The following is a 14,300-nucleotide window of genomic DNA, read 5'->3' on the forward strand; positions in this document are numbered from 1 at the left end:
GGTTGTTCTTAGGCATTTATATTGATATATGGCTAATTGTATGTCTGTGTAATTGTGTGATAGCGGTGGGTCCACCAGAGGAGGATGAGCAGTTTGAGAATGCCATCGTGGAAACCAACTGTATCTTCCGTCTGCTGGATGACAAACTGGTCCCCGATGATGACGAGTGGGGGAAGGTCCCTCGCAGCTCTCTGCTAACGTCCAAAGAGGTCAGTACAACTTCCTGTCTGTGCACAAAAACCTTTTTATGTCCTTTGCTTTCTGGTGGTAAATATGTCCTGTCAGTCTTTTTAAAGTGACAGATTAAATTAATATTCATACTGTGAGCCATAGCGATGCTTTTCACTGGCTGTGGCTTTTGTTTTTGGTTGCACCTTGACTCACTCTGATCAGAGAAGAACCTGTTTTTCTGATCCAGTAGCCTCATTAGATCAAGACATGAGCTTTATCCCAGTGTGTAGCTCATTATTAATTTAAAATTAACGTGTAAGAGTATCTGATGGTGAGCTTTTTCTTTACAGCACAGGTTGCTCTAAATATTAAAAATATTTTATACACCTTTTTCAGAGGAGCTCTGTGCTTCAAACTGGTTTTAATTTGTTGCCTAGCAACAACAGGTGCCATGGCGAGCACCATCTACATCCATCAGTGCACTGCTGCTGGTGAAAAATGAAACAGGCTCAGGACACTGGAGCTAAGACAGCAGTTACGTTATGTAATTTGCATATAGATTACGAAGCATCAAATGCTCTTATTTGTTACTCTGTTACTGTTACTTGTTACTGGATTTACTGGGTTACTGGATTCTGCATGTTGTGATTTGTGCTGATTGTTTTTGTAGTATACTTTCAATGCTTGTTTGTCCTGTAAACCCTTCTTTCAAAAGCTAAATCATTTACATTTTGAATTTAAAAACGTAAAACTAAAAATGACCTGAATATTAATTAGTATAAAATAAGAAGTTAAATTGTTTTTGTTGCTGTGCTGTGTATGCTGCAGGTGTTGGTGTTTGACTTCGGCAGTGAGGTGTACGTGTGGCACGGCAAAGAGGTGACTCTGGCCCAGAGGAAGGTGGCCTTCCAGCTCGCCAAACACCTCTGGAACGGGACGTTTGACTACACCTGCTGTGACATCAACCCGCTGGACCCCGGAGGTTGCAACACACTCATACCCAGGTGGGGACACACACGCTTGTTTTTATCACTTGTGAGGACATTGTTTTGAATTACGTTCAGTCCCTTGAGGCTTTCCCTAACAGTAAGTATAGATACAGCCCTTACCCCAACCTCAGATTCACCATAACCTTAACTATAAAACCAAATCTTAACCCTAAAACAAATAATTTATCTTGAAAGCCTTTTGTCATCAAATGGGAGGTGATGTGACCTGATAAATGGCCCCACAAGCTGACCCTGATTAACATAACGCTTTCTCTAGCCCCTAACCTTAACCATCACATCTACATGTCTAACCCTAACTCTTACCCTAACCTTAACTTAAAACTAACATTAATCTTTAAACCAATATAACCCTTATCACACAGACGCACAGTTTAAAGATGTTTACTTTCGTCTATAGTTTGTGTAGGATTACAGTATTGTCACCATCTGCATCTTTATATTTTAGCTACAGTTATATACTGTATCTAAAAAACAATAGCTGACATAAAAAGCACATGTATATGAATTTGCACACACACACAAACACACAAATTTAATAAGCGTGGTCTTACTTTTTTAAAGCTTTTTGATTTAGCATAGCGAAGAATGGAATAAAGTTAAATTTTTGACATGTTTATCTCCTTTTCCGTGTGTGTGTGGGTTCATCTCATCACAGGAAGGGCCAGGGCCGTCCTGACTGGGCGATATTCGGCAGACTGACGGAGCACAACGAGACCATCTTGTTCAAGGAGAAGTTTATGGACTGGACTGAAGCAAAGTCGCCATTACCAAAGGAAGAATGCGAGCTCGTACCTGAGCAGAAGGTGCACATCAGACAGGCAGAAAAAGTGGAATATATATATTTATTAATTACACAGGTCACTCACTTTATGTTTTTTCTTTCCCAGGAGGCTCCGGGGCGAGACTGCCGGCCTTATGATGCCACTCTGATGCTGCCTGTCCTCCAATCATCCGTTTCCACCATCTTGGATGGTGTAAATGTCGGCCGCGGTCATGGTCCTGTGGAGACCGAGGACCATATGAGGACTCAGGAGATCAGCACAGTCTCAGTGGACGTCTGGCACATCCTGGAGTTCGACTACAGCCGCCTCCCACGCCAGAGCATCGGCCAGTTCCACGAAGGAGACGCATACGTGGTCAAGTGGAAGTACACGGTCACCACCTCAGGTTAGTCACCGTGGACTCACCTTCTTCTATGGTGAAGTGAGTTGTCGATGTGGGCACTATTTTTAAAAGCCTCAAAATGAAGTTTTAAGAGTTTGTACAAGGAGACTCTGCTGCAATAATAACATTATTAATTTAACAATATTGACAATTCAGAGTATTTTTCAAATTCTTTGTTGTGTATTTATGTTTTTGTCCCAGTTGGTCGTAGGCAGAACCCAGAGGCGAGGAGTAGTGGGCCGGGGAAAGAGAAATGCTGCTATTTCTTCTGGCAGGGCCGATACTCCACCGTCAGCGAGAAAGGAACGTCAGCGCTGATGACGGTGGAGCTGGACGAGGAGAGAGGAGCACAGGTAGAGGAGACAAGGCCTCACACTGCAGAGATAATCAGTCACACAAACAAAACACAAACTAATGTAACGATTAATTCGTTTGTGGTGTTAAAATCAGTTGATAATACTAATAAGCAAGCATTCATATCAGTATTATTTACTATAATGTGCTCAAAGAAATGTTTTTACAAATTATCTTTAGTGATTCTTTCAATTTGTTCAACCAGTTTAAGGACTTTGCATCATTATACAAATAAGAACTGAATGAGATCCTACTCTGCTACTCTACCAGTATACTGCTGTATATACTGTATACTGTTTACATTAGCAGCATCCTGTACTGTGTTCCCTTGTTTATCAGGTCCAGGTGCAGCAGGGGAGGGAGCCTCCATGTTTCTTGCAGTGCTTTAACGGAGGGATGATCGTCCACGCTGGCAAGAGGGAGGAGGAGGAGGAGAACACCCAGAGTAAATATTTTTGACATTTCCATTTTTTTTCTCAGGTTATAGATCTACTGTGACTTCTGATTTCCAGGCAGTGATACTGGCATGTTTGGGCTGAACTCACTTACCAAAGCCTGAATCTGTCTTCTTTATTTTTCCTTTCTAAATTTTAGGCTGCAGTAAAAAGCTAAAAGTCATTTCAAAGTAGTTATGATGAGCTGCCCCCGCTTTTTTTTCTTTTTTAACAAAAGATTTGAAGAGTGGTAGTTTATGAAACAAAGCAATACATATATATGGCAAAAATTATACTCCAAATTTCATGTGTATAATTTTTAATTCAGTGCTTATTTTGCATTATCTTAATAGTTGTATATTAAAATATATAATGAATAACATTTAAAATGAAGTCATCATTATCAGAATAAGAATTTGCTGATTCTTGCGCAGGTTTTACTGGAATGAAAGTAAACAACATAGTGGGTGTAGATCAGTTTTATTGACAATTATTTTGTTTTTATTGACACACAAATATATGTCATTTGTCGTAATTTACTTACAAAACAGTTGGATTTTTGTTGTGTCATAAAAAGGAAGCTCTTTCTTTCAACTTCCTCTCCACTGATCGTGTTCACCTGCCCGTCTGTTCAGGTGAGTGGCGTCTGTACTGCGTGCGGGGCGAGGTGCCGGTAGAGGGACACCTGCTGGAGGTGGCGTGTCACTGCAGCAGCCTGCGCTCCAGAGCCTCCATGATCCTGCTCAACATCAACAAGGCCATCATCTACCTGTGGCACGGCTGCAAGACGCAGCTACACACTCGCGGTGTGGGAAACACAGCGGCGCTCAAGATCAAAGAACAGTGAGTTCAATCTTTTTTGCTTTAGGATGAATTTAAAGATGTTATTTAATACATCAATACAGATTAAAATATACCATCAAACATAAAACATCACATATTCTTACACATGTAATGAATTCTGTCTGCCTCCTGCTTGTGTCAGGTGTCCTCTGGAAGCAGGTCTCCACAGCAGCAGCAAGGTGACCATCCATGAATGTGATGAGGGAGTGGAGCCTCCGGGCTTCTGGGAGGCTCTGGGAAGAAAAGACAGGAAGGCCTATGACTGCATGCTGCAAGGTACAAGAACCATCACTCAATTTTAACCTCTTTCGGTTGAAAAGTGATATTATGTTATATGATTTTCTACCAGTATATACTTGTATTATTACCTCACTTGCTGATACAAACCTAAAGTCCTCTACATTTAGGTATTTTCTGTCATGCGCAAGGGTACCTTTAATGTTCTCATAAATATTGTACACAGGACAAGATGGTTGCCAAAAGTAAATACAGCACAAAATTAACAATAATGATTTAAATCAGACTCTATGCGATCAGCAAATGAGCAAACTAGACTAAGAACTTGACCAGTAAGTGTTTGGTTTTAAGTTTCTTCACTCAAAATTTGAGATGCTATACCGATCTCTAAGTTTGAGTGCTACAGTCGTCACTTGAGGGATGATGTATCTTGTTACATGTTGGTTTCTGATTTTCTTTTTTCAGATCCGGGTAAATTCAACTTCACCCCGCGGCTCTTCCAGCTGAGCAGCACATCTGGAGAGTTTGTGGCGTCTGAGTCCTTCCACCCGTCCAGAGCCCCAGACCTGGTCAGCTCACTGCCCTTCCTCCAGGAAGACCTGTATAACGCACCACAACCTGGTGAGACCTGAACACACGCACACACACACACACAGCATGTTAGGGGTTTTTATTTTATCCTTTGTAGATCATTTGGGGAGATTCATTACTTAATATGTAGCATTAGATTAAAGACAAAATGTAATGATGCTCTTGCAGAAATTTATGTACAGAACAGAACTTACATCTTTAAAAATTCTCTTTACTGTACATTATATGCTGTAGATTTGTAATTTAATTAGATGCACAACCGGCTGTATGCAGAGTGAAACTTAGACTGAAAGAGTGAGACATCTTTCATCATCTCCTCCGCAGCGTTGTTCCTGGTGGATAACTTCCACGAGGTTTACCTGTGGCAGGGGTGGTGGCCTCAGGAAAGCGAGTGCACCGGCTCGGCTCGTATCCGCTGGGATGCAGACAGGAAGTGTGCGATGGAGACTGTGCTGCAGTACTGCAAAGGTAAGTGAATGACAGGTGGGAATGTATATACTGTATATGCAAAACATTTTATGAATTATCTGGATAAATATGAAGAATTAGTCCCTCAATGTATTTTTTTTCCCCTTAAAATGACATATTTCTGCTAAATTTCCAGCAACTGGGATCACTGGTGTCAGGGAAATTTGGTTACCAGATACCAGTTTCTACTCACACACTGCCAACTATTCATTTTTATATGAATGAATTAAGAATTTATGGATTTACTGTTGAATTACAAGAGTAATTGTAACCGTGAATAAAATGAATGAATGAATGAATCCGCTGACATTATATGACAGTATTTAGATGACATATTTCAGTTCATTTCAATATCCAAGTAATTTCTGACTTCCTCTTCCAGAGAAGAACGATAAGAAGTCTCAGAAGTCCTATCTGATCCACGCTGGTCTGGAGCCACTCACCTTCACCAACATGTTTCCCAGCTGGGAGCACAGAGAGGACGTGGCTGAGATCACGGAGAGGGTCAGCAACATACACACACACATACACACACATTTTTATTTGCTTACATTCATATCTTGTTTACCCTAACATTAAGCTACATGCCCTATTGTCTCTAAAGTTTGATATATAAAGTACTCACTCAAAAAACATTCAAAAACATGAGTGGAATAAAAAAAGCAATCAAAATATCCCCTCATATCACCCTCTACTGGGCTCATTTGATACTGAGTATTTACTGATACTGAGCCCCTGTCTGATATTTACTGTTTACTGAATATCGTACTGTACATACAGAGAAAAACTGAAAAATGACATTGTCAGTATACAGTATATAAACACAAGCCGTCTGTGTTGCCTCTTCATACTCTCACACATTCATAAACTAGTTGTCTAAATACCGGCCCTTGTTAGGAAGGACTTGACGCTGTGTGCTGTGTTGTGGCTGCAGGAGGCAGAGGTGTGTAACCAGATCATCCTGGTGGAGGACGTGTTGGCTCGGCTCTGTCAGAACACCTTCCCTCTGGCTCAGCTGCAGGCCCGGCCGCTCCCAGAGGGAGTCGATCCGCTCCGCCTGGAGATCTACCTGTCTGACCAGGATTTTGAGGTCAGTAAAGTTTTTTTTGTTTGTTTTTTTTCTTTTTTTTGTTTGCAATGTTGGAGGCAGAGTTAAAAATAGTGCGTTTCCCTCTTTTGATCAGACTTTTAGGGCATTTTTGTCTTTTCAAGAAGCATTTTTTAATTAAATTATGAAGTGATACGTTTCCATATTGGCAAGTAAATCATAAAACAACAAATGCTTCTTTCTCACTTTCTGGAACTTGGCAGCCATAAATTATAAGTTCTTCATCACAGCAGAAGTACTGCTTTTTGTTTTTATTTTTGTTCTGTGAGAGATTTTTGTGATTCAAGGACAACAGATTTTTTTTTTCAGTTATTTCTCATCATTGTCTTTAAAATGAAGAATCTACTCTCTGACATTTTAACATCTGTTAGTCAGGCTTTGTGCATTTCTGTTCTGTTTTTCACTGATGGATTACATATATAATCGACCAAAAACAGGCAAGAAACCTTGATGTTGTCTTTGACTCAGAACTAAACTTTGGGGTTCATGTGTCACATGTTACCAGTTCTGCTTTTTATCATCTCAAAAACACAGAGAGACTAATGCGTCTTTTAATTAGTTAGTACAGGAAAAAAACTTGTAAGTTTTTATGCTCAGAGCCGTTGGTGCCTGATCTGAGAGCAGACATTAATTATTTTATTTTATTTTTATTTAATTTTTATTAATGTTTTAAATATTTTATTCCCTCCTATCTATTTCATTTATCTTTTATCTATTTTACTTTTTCAAATCCATTTTATTGTTTTTTCTTTTAAATAACATTTTCATCATTTTTATTTCCGCTGCTCATTAGTCTCAAATTGTTTTCCTGTTTACATTTTTACTGTCTTATTATCAGCTTGTCCGTCATCTGTAAAACACTTTGAATTACACTAACCTGCATGAAAAGTGGACATCTAAATGTTTCTAGAAACAGCTTCAGTAATTTGTGATTCTGTAGGAGCCGTTTTATGCTAACATTCAACAGTCACACTGTAAGAAATCCCTCGTATACGAGGCGAAGACTGATGCAGCCTGATGTAAAGCCAGTACATTACATCTCTAAATGTCCTGCAGTGTGCTGAGACTGAGCACCTCATTCATATCATCCATCCTAACTCCATCTAACTCTCACTTTGCAGACCAAGTTGTAGGTGGATTCAGGTAAGAAGAACCACTCGTGTGATTCATCAGCACTTTGGCGACCTACCTGTCCTTCTCTCGAGCACGTCAGCTTGTGTTTCCTTTTTTTTTTTTTTTAACGTGGATTGAACTCTGACTCACTCCTGTTTCACTCCTGTCTCTTAAGTGTGGTGCCGGTTGAGGAGGAGGAAAGTTTTGCGCACGGCTGCACGATTACGTCTGAAAAGATCATCCTGATGACTCGGTTAGACGTTACGGTCGAGTCCTTTTAAATCAGCTGCAGTCACAAAGGACTCCCACATCTTCACCGAGCAGATAAATATAAAATGACACACAACCCAAACATGAAGCTCATTCCTGCCAAGAAAATACATAGATGAAAAGTTACAAATGATAAAGTAGAAGCTCTCATAGGAAGTCAACATTATTACTATTAAAATATTTGAAAAAAAGTCAAAATTGTAATATTTAATCAAAAGTACAGATATATATATATATGTAGAATGTCATACTGATAACTCAGCTAATATCTTCTCAATCAACAATCAACATTTTTTACTTAGTATCTCAGTATGTATTATTTCACCATTTTTACCTAGTAAGTCCCAATTTTTGTCTTGACATTTCATACATTTGACCTACTGAGAAAAACATACTCTTAATTTATCATCTGTTTCTTTTTAGCAGGAATGGGCTTCAATACAAGCTCCAGTGATAACGAGGACAACTTGTAAAAACCTAACTGGGTAGAAAAATATTAAAATAACTCACGCTCCAACAGCTTCTAACACACCTCCCTCCTGTATATGAACAGCTGAAGTTGTAAATTAGACGTTTAAACACTTTTTTTGCTAAATTAATACTGTTGTTGATTGTGGTCATTAACACGTTTAATTGTGCAGCCCGTTGTATCTCCCTGCTCAACACCTTCGACTACACCACACTCTGCTGCTGCTACTCTTCTCTTCACACTCACCTTCCACCTGAGACTTTCTCTTCTCTCAGTTCAAATAAATGCACTTATGATTCACCGACAAACCACACTGCAGTCTGACTCACCGTCTGTCTGTGGAGCACAAAATAGAGGCATGAAAACAAACCACAACTAAACTGTCCTTGTGTGATAGAGCAGGAATACCCACAGAGCAGTAGATGTGTTGCCAGCTTTACGTCATATAGTGTTAAAACAATCAGCTTATGATATAAACAGTCGATTCACAGATGTACAAATGTCAAAACGTACAAAGCTGCAGATAAAAGATGAAGTCGAGAAAGAGAAGAAAGGCATCAAACCAGCATTAAAAACCATCTGAATCCTGAATCCAAAGAATATAATCTTTGGATTATATTATTTACTTTATTCTACATTTTATTATATTTTTTTGTATATTTTTTATTGTACTTATTCAGACTCCTGCACTGAATTTTCCCTACAAGGATCAATAAAATGTTATCTTATCTTGGAACGCAGCAATATGGGTTAAGAGTCATATTTGTATACATATGTAGAATATATTGCTTTATTAACATGTAATTTAATATGTATACATCTACTCTAGAAGTATTAAATGGCATAAAATTCCTCACGAGCAATAAATATGATGTACTGTAATTCGACTGTAATTCAGGTATTTAATAGTTTAGGAACAACACTATTACAGATCACAAAATAGCATTTCTTGTGTCATTTTGGTCCTGTTCTTTAGTAACTACAGTGGCCAGTATCAGTGACAGAAAACACACCGATACTTCCCTTTGAAACATCATTTGAAACGCAACAAACACAGTGTTGAAGTCTCTGTGTCGTCTTCTTAACCGATTCATAAACTGCATGTGTGTCTTTGTCATTACAGAAAGCATTAGAGATGAAGAAAGAGGAATACGAACGTCTGCCAGGGTGGAAGCAAGTGAACTTAAAGAAGGCCAAAGGACTGTTTTGAGGAAGTTTTTGATGGACGACGGCACGTGAAGAGGACAAAGAGTGGACTGAGATGGAGATAAAGGAAATGTCCTGTAAACCTGATTTTGGTGGTAACGTCTGAAGACGTTGACACAGAAACCGAATCTGAGAAAAAAAGCTACATGAAGGTTGAGACTCGAGATGCACTCGCCTCACTTATAGTCATGTTCCACCTTTCATCTTTGTCATTACATAACAAAAATTAAATTCAAGTGGTTTAATGGAGGGTAAATACCACCATGCTTTGGTTCATACATGGTGTATGTGTGTATTTGGAGTCTCCTCCGAGCACTACAGTCACCGCTCACGCCATGGACTTGTGAAAGAAAATGTGCACACTAGGACGCTTGGTGTCAGAGTGCCATGCTACGGTTGTGTATGTATGTGCGTGCGACTGTATATAACGTTTGTGTATGTACGTAATGTTTGTGTAAATGTGTGTGTAGGTGCGTTTGTGACTTTGTATTTATGTAAAAACAAACCCGTAGGAGCAGGATGAGGTCGGCTCATTCAGCTGTCACGTCAGACGTTGTGAGTGTCGTTTTTTTTTTTCTTCTTGTCTACAGTGTCTGGATGCTGTCAGGCCAAGTAGGTGGTAGCTCATGTTGCTCGAATGTGTTAAACTGCCGAAGTGACTCTTGACTTTACTGAGCACCTGAGAGCAGAGCTAAGAGTTGTAATTTAAAGGTTTGATTTTAATGAGGAAGAGAAACAGCAGCTTGATGAATCTGAATGTATAGTGCCTTGCTTTTTGTGTACAGTTTATATACAGAAATTCTAGTCTGCATTTTTAAAGACTTTCTTTGTGATATAAGACATAGTGAATTAAATCACAATTATGCCCAACTAAAAGTATGAGTCAGTCTGTGTCTCCTGCTTCGTATATTAAAGCACTAACATTTTTCTGGATCATTTTCTCAATTAATTGATTGATCATTTGGTCTCTTAAATGTCAGAAAATTGTGAAAAATGTCTATCAAAAATTTCCAAGAATCCAGAGTGATGTGTTCAGATTGCTTGTTTTGACCAAAATAAAGTCAAAAATTCAAAGATGTTCAGATTACTGCCATAAAAGACAAAGAAAAGCAGCGGATCATCACATCTGAAGAGGTGGAATGTGTGGGTTTTGCACTAATTTTTGTGGAAAAATTACTTGAAATGAATAATCGATCATAAAATTGTTGCTGATTATTGACAAATGACTAATTATTTCAGCTGTGTAAAATAAAATATATAAAACAACAAAAAGCTAATAGTTCATAAAAGGTCTGAAGTCTTATTGCATGAGGAGTGCACAGTTTAGACTATCACAGGTCTGACACACAGACAAGCACAAGCATTTACATTCAATCAAAACTGTGACCATTTTACAGTCACCAATATATAGAATATACATATACTATATATATATGTATCTAGAGACTGTGTATGGCTGCTATTACATCATCATTTGGGACAAGGCTTTAGTTCCACTTGAAGGAACAACATATAGAGATATTTGAGGCAGTTTGTGTTCATCCCTTTCTTGTTTCAACATGACAATGTGTCTGTACACAAAGCCAGCTCCAAAATAAAGAAAAGGTTTTCCCAGTTTGGTTTCCCCAGCCCTGAGCTTAAATCTTTAGGACAAACTGGAACTCCGACTGAGACTCAGACCTTGCTAATGCTCCTCTGCTTGAATGGGAGGAAATCCCTGCAGCCAGGATCCAACAAGTCTTGCCAGAAGAGTATTTTGGAATGACATGCCCACATACTTTTAGCCAGTGTAGTATGCAGTATGTCCCTGAGGAGCCTGTTGTTATTTATGGTGGCCACTAGGTGGAGATGTAAGCCACTCCTGGTAAGTATCACTGGTCCTGAGAGGAGAGCTGACAAAAAATAACAATCTACCATTTAAAAACCGACACATCTCTTTAGATCTTCCATGTGCCTTTTCATAATGTGTTTTTTTTTTTAAATGGGAGATTTTACACTCATGATGAGTCTAGTTTCAGGTCAGAGTTGGGACTCTTCTCTCTGTTCAGATGGTGACTGTTGCTGAGTGGGAAACATAAAGGAAGGAAGGTACTTTATTGTCCACAATATGGAAAATTATCTTTGGTGTCAGCATGCTGCACCAAAAGAAAAAAAAACAAAAACAAAACAGGACAGTTGACAACATAGGGACACCAGATCAACAAAGCACATCATTTAAAATACAAAAATACAGTAGAGAAAAAAAGGTAAATAAGATTTTAAAAAACAAGCAAATATATAAATAATAAATTACATAAAGAGAAGGAAGTCAGTCGTTAATAGCACCAAGGCTTTTGCAGTACTGTTTAGAGTTCCTAGCCTAGAGTATGGAGCTAGAATCTAGGGTACGCACATCTGGGAACACGCACATAACCCCCATACCTATGCACATATATCTCCTTAAAGGGTGGCACCAATCACACATCGAAGACAAGCCCAAAGCATGCCTCTATTGTGAAATTTCACTGGCAGGCAGCTGATCAAAACAGCTGATTAATGGTTGCCAATACAAATAGAATCTATCAATGGAAACTCTTATGGAAAATTTGATTTATTTTTTTTTTCATTTTTAAGAAGGATATGACATGACATATCCAGGATTTAGATGACGGGGGTAAGGAGGATTTCCACAACAGAATTCTTCTGCATACATTTACATTTCTTTGAATATTTGTTGTGATGTTATCTTCAGTTGATCTACGATCTAAGATGGCCATGTGGGGAGACAGTTTGCGTAATGAATGACTCCCAAAACCTAAATCATTTGGGTCACAACCAGAACATAAGAGTTGGATCACATGGAGAAAGTGAGCATCTATTGCATTTATCCTCTAATGTATCTGGGTAGATTTTGGAGAACCTAGCTTTACTATATCGAGCTCTGTGAAGCACTTTAAACTGGATGAGGCTAAGCCGAGCATGAGAGGAGGAGTTAACAGCTTCCAAAACTTTGTCCCAGAATTGATCACAAGCAGGTTGTTCTAATTTTCTCCATAATTGATTCATTTGTCTGCAATAAAAGGTCATAGAGGTAAGAGACATGACCCTTAGTTAAAGTATCAACCATGAGTATCAACCGGTGGCAGGTGGGGTTTGAGGGAATACAGAAGAGTGGGTCCTTGCAGAGTCGCATAGTTGGAAGTATCTTAAAAAGTCTGAATTGTTTAGTTTGAAAGTGGTGCGCATTTGGTAGAAACTAGCAAATGATCCATCTACATACAAGTCCTCCAAGCAATGCAGACCTTTTCTTGCCAAGGACATAAACCTTGGATCCATTCTAGCTGCTAAGAAAAGATGGTCATTGCAAATAGTAGTTGAACGAGGAAGGCTGGACCACTTAAGGTTTTGTCTTATTTGTGCCTATATCTTCAGGGTGGCAATAACGATGGGGTTAGTTGTATATTGTGAGGGAGAGAGGGGCAAGGTACCACATACCAGAGCCTGGGGTGAAGAGAAGATACATGAACTCAAGTTGGCACCAGCTGTGAACCGGGACCGGGACGTGAACCAAAGGAGGAGGTTGAGCATGTTTGCAGCCCAATAGTAGCACAGGAAGTTTGGTAAGCCAAGTCCGTCTGTTGATCTACTCCATTGCAGAGAAACTTCACCAATTCTCGGGTTCTTACCAGCCCATACAAATGAGGAGATGATAGAATTAATAGATTTGAAGAAGGATCTGGGTAAGAAGATGGGGATACATTGAAAAATGTATAAATACCTGGGTAGTATATTCGGTTTAACAGTTTGCACTCTCCCCTCCAAAGAAAGAGGCAAGTGGCTCCACCTTTGCAACTTAGATTTAATTTTTGTTGTTAGGGCCATGAAATCTTGTTCATGTAATGAATGAATGGATCGTGTGATGATGATGCCCAAGTATTTGAATCCTGATTTGGAGAGCTAAAATAGAATTGATGACGACAATATTTCTAAGGCTGGTTGGTTGATAGGGAAACATTTACTTTTTTGAATATTCAATTTATTTATTTTCAACTTTGACCATGTTTAACATAGATATCCTACATTATAACAGTAAATGAATAACAGAAAATCACAAAATGTGTGATATGTCCCCTTTAAGATATGTAAAACAATACTTTGGGATAATAATTTGTGTCTGATAGGGTTTTCCCACCAAAAAAAGTTCAATTACCTTGTTAAAATCCTTAAAATTACATCTACACCCTCTCCCTCATTGACTCTATGAATATGCAAACATACAAGTATCTATTAAAAGTTTCACTGTTATTCTGTTATGAAAGTATCACAATACTCTACACATACTGTAGTACTTGAGTCAATGTTTTTTCCTCCTCTAATTTTTTATAAACTTGTTCTCAGCAGTGCTAAAAACCCTGAAATATTTTAAACAAACATAGATTGGTGTCAAGTTGCACAAAGCTTATGATTAACCTAGTTATTGCTGTTATGAACAACTTGTTCTTATCAGCTATGCCTCAGGTAGACTCTGTCTGTGTCAATATGTGTCTCCCTCCCCTCTTCTTGCCTCATCCTCTCTCCCTTCCTCCCCTTACCTTACCTGCCCCCAACCAGTTATTCCTGCCACTCCAGACCCCAAATGACACAACGAAGAACCTCATTTTAACAGAAGACCAAAGTCATTCAAAGGAGACACAAACTTTGAAATAAGACCTCCTCCGGCAGCTTTAAAACTGGATCTGACACACACCGGTAAGTTTATATCAGATATTAAGTTTTAAAGACAACTGCTTGTCTTAAAAAAACTCCAGCTGAAAGAGTTCTTTAAACTTTAAATTGATGAGTGAGTTACAAGGGGGTGTTGGTGCACTCTAACAACAATGTCT

General features: G+C 38.8%; 1 protein-coding gene across 13 annotated transcripts in view; it reads left to right on the top strand.

The window, feature by feature from the left end:
* Positions 1–10,317, top strand: part of LOC122994395 (supervillin-like) — a 49,800-nt gene extending 39,483 nt beyond the window's left edge. For 9 of the 13 annotated variants that reach the window (XM_044369074.1, XM_044369063.1, XM_044369068.1 and 6 more), the window contains 13 exons: positions 64–209; positions 1,000–1,175; positions 1,837–1,984; positions 2,069–2,348; positions 2,547–2,698; positions 3,039–3,144; positions 3,769–3,976; positions 4,119–4,252; positions 4,679–4,834; positions 5,129–5,272; positions 5,655–5,776; positions 6,207–6,362; positions 9,356–10,317. In XM_044369074.1, coding sequence (XP_044225009.1) covers positions 64–209; positions 1,000–1,175; positions 1,837–1,984; positions 2,069–2,348; positions 2,547–2,698; positions 3,039–3,144; positions 3,769–3,976; positions 4,119–4,252; positions 4,679–4,834; positions 5,129–5,272; positions 5,655–5,776; positions 6,207–6,362; positions 9,356–9,442 — 2,015 coding nt within the window. In that variant the 3' untranslated portion in view covers positions 9,443–10,317. Of the gene's footprint in view, positions 1–63; positions 210–999; positions 1,176–1,836; positions 1,985–2,068; positions 2,349–2,546; positions 2,699–3,038; positions 3,145–3,768; positions 3,977–4,118; positions 4,253–4,678; positions 4,835–5,128; positions 5,273–5,654; positions 5,777–6,169; positions 6,363–7,501; positions 7,524–7,668; positions 7,968–8,189; positions 8,249–9,355 lie in introns of those variants that run through there. The other 4 variants (XR_006406593.1, XM_044369066.1, XM_044369067.1 and 1 more) reach the window with 4 other exon arrangements.
* The last annotated feature ends 3,983 nt before the right edge of the window (positions 10,318–14,300 follow it).

The sequence above is a fragment of the Thunnus albacares genome, chromosome 12 (assembly GCF_914725855.1).
Source record: "Thunnus albacares chromosome 12, fThuAlb1.1, whole genome shotgun sequence".
NCBI lineage: Eukaryota > Metazoa > Chordata > Actinopteri > Scombriformes > Scombridae > Thunnus > Thunnus albacares.